Source organism: Salvelinus sp. IW2-2015, unplaced genomic scaffold (assembly GCF_002910315.2).
Source record: "Salvelinus sp. IW2-2015 unplaced genomic scaffold, ASM291031v2 Un_scaffold6846, whole genome shotgun sequence".
NCBI lineage: Eukaryota > Metazoa > Chordata > Actinopteri > Salmoniformes > Salmonidae > Salvelinus > Salvelinus sp. IW2-2015.
Window position 1 is genome coordinate 1 of NW_019948107.1, and position 8,042 is coordinate 8,042.

Consider the following 8,042-nt stretch of genomic DNA (forward strand, 5'->3'; position numbering starts at 1 on the left):
TTTATTTACAAAATATGTTAAGATGTACATTAAGTGTACCATGTGGGCAAAACCGTGAACATATCTATTCATAAATTAATGTATTATATTTGACATGACAAATTTAATCACAGGTATTGCTCTGTAGATTCAGAACTATGTAATAGTAAATATTTGAGTTGACTGTCAGCACTACAGTTTAAAAAGCAGTACAGTTTCAAAAGCCAGACAGTGGTAGTCCACGACTTCTACCAAAGTTGGTCTTCCTTGTACCGGGTGGCGTTCGGCGAGCTGCGGGCCGACTCGTCCGCGAACTCAACGAAGGAGAAGAAATCAGGGGATTCTGTTCACTATAAGCCATCGCATCTCCACTTTTCATTTTCCAAATTTGTTTTGTTTTGTTTCCCTCGGGCAAACACCTGATTTTAACTCCTTCCTCTCAATCAGTTCTGTAAGGTCTAAATTTACTCTTCAATTACTCTGGGTGATCCCCACTCCATGTTCTGTGTGTGGATTGTTTGTTGTGTATGTGTAATGTGCTACGTCAGAATTGGTTTGGTCGAGTCGGCCGGGTTAACTGTTTAAACCGTATTTTGTTTATTCTCGAAGTGCTTGTGTTTTGGGTTCGCCATTAAGAAATATTATGAGGCTTCGCGATTGCTTAACACAAATTTGCTCTCACGTGGGAAACTCGGCTGCGCCTTACTTCCCTGAAGACAGGTTTACGCAACCACGCTACAGAATAACAACAGTTTCTAATCAACTGCATATACGAAGTTCTAGCAGTGAGGGTAAGGGTTACCTAATTCTAATTGGGAACTGGTAAGCGGGAAGTTCGATGGAGCGCGTCCGGCGAGCCAAGGGCGGAGAAGAATTCACCATCACAGTGCGCCGCCATGGACCGACGTACCTCATCGCAGCACCTCTCCACCAGCACAACAGGGGTCTCCACTACCCTCCTCCACACCGGGTTCCAAGTGGGACTTGTCTCGAACTTCCTAGGGTGTACGATGGGAGCGTCGCCGCAAATGAAGGGTATCCTGCTGCAGCTGGATTTATATCTGGCGGACCGTCCACCCGGCTACCTCGGGCCGTGAGAGGGGGTGCGCCCTCTGCTTCATGCCTCTCGTGGGAAAGCCCTGGAGTGGGCCAACTGCTGTTTGGGGAAGAGAGGAGATGCGGCGCTGGACCACTTGAGGATTGTCAGCTCCCGCAGCTACGGGATCTTCAAACGTCCCCGAGGGGTAGAAGCGGCAGGTAAACACTGTTTTCTCCTAAGGCAGTGGACGAGGAGCGAGACGGCAGAGATCTCGCAATGGACTTTCGGACCCTGGCGACGGCCGGCGAGGGGAGTGAATGACAGGCCCTTGATCGCCCACTATCGCTGCAGTTGCGCAAAGGACGTCCGTTTGCCTGCAGGGACACCACCCTGCACTTGTGACCAGCTGGTGGACCGTCCATTTCGGCTGGAAAACTGACTGGCTATGGTCCAGTGGACGTCCAGAGGGGGATCTGTCAGTTTCATCCCCCAGCACCACCTCTCCGATTACCCCATGGAGGAGCTGGGAGGGTGCTGCACTCTCAGGGGAACCGGAGGAGGTTCCTTTACGTGTAATAAGTAATACAATAAGATACATTCTATCTCAAATCCAAAATGCTGGAGTCTAAAAAACCAAACAAAGCTGTGAAGCTTCAACTGTCCAGAGAGAGCAGCTCCCTCCTGAATCTTCAGTTCATTGTACTCAGATCCATGCTCTCCGGTGTGAGGGCGGTTTGACTCCAAGAGCTGAGACCATGAGTAAGCACAGCCTTTCTCCTGTGACTCCACAGCCTGACAGCCTGACAAAGAGATCATCAGACTTCCAAAAGCACACTTGTTAATTTAACACGACTAAAGTAGTGGTAGAACACAATGGCAAATGCATTGGTTTATTTTCCCAAAAAACATTATAGATTAATCTTCCGTCTCCTAGAATTGTATGGTCATATTGTTATACTAATGTGAAAAAAAACGCATTGATTCAGTATGTTTATTCAATATAATATTAGAAACAAATTTTTCTCTAAACTGAATATTGTCTTACTGATATTAGTTCATTATGCGTCATTTTATTAACTCACGAACAACTCTGGAGCTTTGACCACTGGCAGCAGCCTAGAAGACCTTCCTCTGATCTGGATATTCTTCAGGTCAAACACATCCAGCTCCTTTTCTGGAAGTCAGCAACACAAAGACAAGAAGCTAGCACCACTGTGTCAGGTACAGTTTGTCCTCTAGTAGAGACAGTTCTCTGATCTCAGGAAGCTTTGGATCTTCCTCACTAGATGAATGGGTAATTCAGTTCATTCAGACAGTGGAACAGATTGATGCTCCTCTCTGGAGAGGGATTCTCCCTGTATCTTCTTCTTGATGTATCTGTTGACTGTTTCTGCATAGCTCTGTGAGCTGCTTCTTGTCTTTGTCAGTAGACATCGTAAGTGCTTCTGATCTGGACCAGTGAGAGGGCCCAGAAGGAAGCGGAGGAAAGAGGTCCAGGTTTCCCGCTCACTTTGGTAAGGCTTTATAACAGCACTCTTGTAGAAAGTAACTTCAGGCTGGTCTTTTGTTTTCATTTGTTCAATTACATTTTCATTGTTGTTGATGAATGAGAGGAACACATATACAGAAGCCAAAACTCCCTGAATGCTCAGATGACCAAAGCAAGATACACCTTGTCCTGGTACAGCCCACATTCCTCTTTAAAGAGCTGTGTGCACAATCCTGAGTACACTGAGGCTCATTAGGACATCAAATGCCAGCCTCTTTCAGGTCTTCTATAAAAATCAGATTGCCTTATCAAGCTGTGTGAAAAGCCAGTTTCCCTGACAGAATGCTATCTTTATTCCAGTGTGGACCTGTCTCTTCTTTCCAGATACTCTTTCATTCTTCTGTTTGGTATGAAACCACAACAGAGTGTGTGTACATCTCAGTCAGAGTCTTGGGCATGGCTATTCGCTCATTGGTAAATCGGCTTTGAGCGCAAGTCAGAATCCGATTGTTCAAGGCTCTCACACATAGACACAAGGAGCCTCCACATAATGTGCCACATTCCAGTCTTCTGTTGATTTCTGCAACAGTCCTTGAAGCATGCTGAAACATAGAGAGAAGAGATGCCCCAAGATCTGACTGAGATGTACACACACCGTTTGTGGGTTTCATACCAACAGGAAGAATGAAAATGATCTTTGGGAAAGAAGAGACAGGTCCACACTTGGAATAAAGATAGCATTTCCTGTCAACTGGGAAAACTGGCTGTTTTCAACGCTTTGTGAAAGGCAATTGAATTTTTTTTTCCCTATGAAGAGACCTGAAAGAGGCTGGCATTGATGTCAATGATGAAGCCTCAGTGTACTCAGGATTGTGCACACAGCTCTTTAAAGAGGAATGTGGGCTGTACCAGGACAAGGTGTACTGCTTTGTTCATCTGAGCATTCAGGAGTTTCTGGCTGCTGTATATGTGTTCCTCTCATTCATCAACAACAATGAGAATGTAATGAACAAACTGAAAACAAAAGACCAGCCTGAAGTTACTTTCTACAAGAGTGCTGTGTATAAAGCCTTACAAAGTGAGACGGGAAACCTGGACCTTTTCCTCCGCTTCCTTCTGGGCCTCTCACTGGAGTCCAATCAGAAGCACTTACGATGTCTACTGACAAAGACAAGAAGCAGCTCACAGAGCCATGCAGAAACAGTCAAGTACATCAAGAAGAAGATCAGGGAGAATCCCTCTCCAGAGAGGAGCATCAATCTGTTCCACTGTCTGAATGAACTGAATTACCATTCTCTAGTGGAGGAGATCCAAAGCTTCCTGAGATCAGGAAGTCTCTCTAGAGACAAACTGTCACCTGCACAGTGGTCAGCTCTGGTCTTTGTGTTGCTGACTTCAGAAAAGGAGCTGGATGTGTTTGACCTGAAGAAATACTCCAGATCAGAGGAAGGTCTTCTGAGGCTGCTGCCAGTGGTCAAAGCCTCCAGAGTTGTTCTGTGAGTTAATAAAATGACGTATAAGAACTAATCATCAGTAAGAAATATTCAGTTTAGAGAAAATATGTTTTCTAATATTATATTGAATAACATACTGAATCAATGCGTTTTTTTTCACATTAGTATAACAATATGACCATACAATTCTAGGAGACGGAAGATTAATCTATATGTTTTTTGGGAAAATAAACCAAATGCATTTGCCATTGTGCTTCTACACTACTGGTGTTAAATTAACAGTGTGTTTGGGAAGTCATGATGATCTCTTTGTCAGGCTGTCAGGCTGTGGAGTCACAGAGGAAGGCTGTGCTTCTCTGGTCTCAGCTCTGGAGTCAAACCCCTCACACCTGAGAGAGCTGGATCTGAGTAACAATGACCTGAAGGATTCAGGAGTGGAGCTGCTCTCTGCTGGACAGTGAAGCTTACAGTTTTACATTTGGTTTTATGCTCCAGCATTTTGGATTTGAGATAGAATGTATCTTATTGTATTACTTATTACACGTAAAGGAACCTCCTCCGGTTTCCCTGAGTGCAGCACCTCCCAGCTCCATGGGTATCGGAGAGGTGGTGCTGGGGGATGAAACTGACAGATCCCGCTCTGGACGTCCACTGGACCATAGCCAGCAGGTTATCCAGCCGAATGGACAGGTCCACCAGCTGGTCAAAAGTGAGGGTGGTGTCCCTGCAGGCAAACGGACGTCCTTGCGCAAACTGCAGCGATAGTGGTCGATCAAGGCCCTGTCATTCCATCCCGCGCCGGCGGCCAGGGTCCGAAAGTCCATTGCGAACTCCTGCGCGCTCCTCGTCCCCTGCCTTAGGTAGAAAAGATGTTTACCTGCCGCTCTACCCTCGGGCGGACGGTTGAAGACTGCCCGGAAGCTGCGGGTGAAATCCTCGAAGTGGTCCAGCGCCGCATCTCCTTCTCCCCACACAGCGTTGGCCCACTCCAGGGCTTTCCCACGAGAGGCATGAGACGAGGGCGGACCCCCTCTCACGGCCCGAGGGAGCCGGGTGGACGGTCGCCAGATATAAATCCAGCTGCAGCAGGATACCCTGGCATTGTGCGGCCGTCCCATCGTACACCCTAGGAAGTTCGAGACAAGTCCCACTGGAACCGGGTGTGGAGGGGGTAGTGGAGACCCCTGTTGTGCTGGTGGGGGTGCTGGAAGGACTCGGTCCATGGCGGCGCCGAGATGGTGAATCTCCGCCGTGTGCTCCCGGACGCGCTCCATCGACTCCGCTACCAGGGGTACCTGCTCCTGCTGACTCCATACTTGTGGTGTGGAATTCTGTAGCGTGTGCGTAACTGGCTGCAGGGAAGTTAGGCGCAGGAGAGCAGAATTGGGTAGCAAACGGAGCCTTTTATTATGGCGAACAAAACACAAGGCACTAAGAGAACTAAACAAATACGGTTAGACATAACCCGGCGCAAACCAGTCTGACGTGCACATACACATAACAACAAACAATTCCACACACAGACATGGGGGGAACAGAGGGTAATATACATTCAGACTGATGAGGGAAGGTTAATCAGGTGTGCGAGAAAACAAGACAAAACAAATGGAAAATGAAAGGTGGAGATGCGATGGCTAGAAGACCGGTGACGTCGGACGTCGACCGCCGAACGCCACCCGAACAAGGAGAGGGACCAACTTTGGTAGAAGTCGTGACACTCACTGTCTGGCTTTTGACTGATACTGCTTTTTAAACTGGTCTGGTCAGTCAACTCAAATATTTGTACTATACATGTTTCTATCTACAAGCAATACCTGGATAATTTGTCATTTCAAATAATGATACATTAATTTATGAATAGATATGTCAGGTTTCATGACACTGATGTATCTAAACATTTTGAAAAAATATACTGCCACCATTTTCACCACCAAAGAATAGCAGTGTCATTTTAATATGATTTGACTCTTTGCAGGCTGTCAGGCTGTCTAGTCACAGAGGAAGGCTGTGCTTCTCTGGTCTCAGCTCTGAGGTCAAACCCAACACATTATTTGTGTACGGGTAACAGTGTAAGCAAGAAAAGCTAAGCGTAACATTTTAATACAACCTGTCTGTCATTGTATTTCTTCTGTGTTGGCAGACTCAGTGGCTGTAAACTCACAGACACATCCTGTAAAGTGTTGGCCTCAGATCTCAGTTCAAACCCCTCACACCTGAGAGAGCTGGATCTGAGTAACAATCACCTGAAGGATTCAGGAGTGAAGCTGCTCTCTGCTGGACTGGGGAATCCCCACTGTAAACTGGAGACTCTGAGGTCAGTATTCCTGTAGTTGGTCNGGAGACTCTGAGGTCAGTATTCCTGTAGTTGGTCAACAAGTGATAACTGTTCACCAGATCCACATGTGTTTACCAGGCACACATAGTCCACACCATATGTGTTTGGACAGTGAAGCTTACAGCTTTTGAAGCTTTTGATTCATTCATGATTTGTATTAATCAAGGCATCATCAGGATTCATTTAGTATTGTTTAGAAACATTGTATCTACTCCCTTAGAAAGAAAATTACTCCAGTCATCATCCACCATTTTAATATTGGGCCAAACACAACCAAAACAAACTGCAAATGCAATCAACGAGTTCGAGTCACAAGCTTGATGGAGTCGTTGTGTTCAAGGAATATCAGACCAAATACTAAACTTTTGATGACTTTAATACACTATAAGTGAATTGGTCAGAATACTTATGACTTCTTCAAATAGGGAGACTAGATACATAAGTGCTTTCATTTATAAACCGTGAAACAGATATGTATTAAAATGTCCTCAAATGAAAGGTGACATTATATACTGCCACCTCATATGAAACATTTGGTCTGAAATCCAAAATGTTGGAGTATAGAGCCACATTTAAAATGTTAGCTTCACTGTCAAACTAGATATGGTGTGGACTGTATACTCAATACAATCTAAATCTGATACCTCACTGTCTGTCTTTTGACTGATACTGCTTTTTAAACTGGTCTGGTCAGTCTACTCAAATATTTGTACTATACATGTTTCTATCTACAAGCAATACCTGGATAATTTGTCATTTCTAATAATGATAAGCTAATTTATGAATAGATATGTCAGGCTTCATGACACGGATGTATCTAAACATTTTGAAAAAATATACTGCCACTATTTACACCACCAAAGAATAGCAGTGTCATTTTAATATGATTTTACTCTTTGCAGGCTGTCAGGCTGTCTAGTCACAGAGGAAGGCTGTGCTTCTCTGGTCTCAGCTCTGAGGTCAAACCACTCACACCTGAGAGAGCTGGACCTGAGTAACAATGACCTGAAGGATTCAGGAGTGAAGCTGCTCTCTGCTGGACTGGGGAATCCCCACTGTAAACTGGAGACTCTGAGGTCAGTATTCCTGTAGTTGGTCNACCTGAAGGATTCAGGAGTGAAGCTGCTCTCTGCTGGACTGGGGAATCCCCACTGTAAACTGGAGACTCTGAGGTCAGTATTCCTGTAGTTGGTCAACAAGTGATAACTGTTCACCAGATCCACATGTGTTTACCAGGCACACATATTCCACACCATATGTGTTTGGACAGTGAAACTTACAGTTTTACATTTGGTGTTATGTTCCAGCATTTTGGATATGAGATATAATGTTTCATATTAGGTGACAGTACAAAATGTCACCTTTTATTTAAAAGTATTAATAAATATATACTTTACCGTTTAGAAATGAAAGCACTTTGTCTGAGATCCCTAAAGATTGGAAAGCTGCCGCAGTCATCCCCCTCTTCAAACGGGGTGACACCCTAGACCCAAACTGCTACAGACCTATTACTATCCTACCCTGCCTTTCTAAGGTCTCCGAAAGCCAAGTTAATAAACAGATTACTGATCATTTTGAATCCCACCGTACCTTCTCCACTGTGCAATCCGGTTTCCGGGCTGGTCATGGGTGCACCTCAGCCATGCTCAAGGTCCTAAACGATATCATAACCGGCATCGATAAAAGACAGTACTGTGCAGCCGTATTCATCGACCTGGCCAAGGCTTTCGACTCTGTCAATCACCA

General features: G+C 45.2%; 1 protein-coding gene across 1 annotated transcript; it reads left to right on the plus strand.

Annotated features, from left to right (window-relative positions):
• The first annotated feature begins 817 nt into the window (after nucleotides 1-817).
• Nucleotides 818-7,388, plus strand: LOC139027022 (NLR family CARD domain-containing protein 3-like). Its single transcript, XM_070442221.1, has 5 exons — nucleotides 818-1,236; nucleotides 3,323-4,003; nucleotides 5,937-5,993; nucleotides 6,159-6,275; nucleotides 7,199-7,388. The coding sequence occupies exons 1-5, from the start codon at nucleotides 818-820 to the stop codon at nucleotides 7,386-7,388; spliced, it is 1,464 nt and encodes a 487-aa protein (XP_070298322.1).
• The last annotated feature ends 654 nt before the right edge of the window (nucleotides 7,389-8,042 follow it).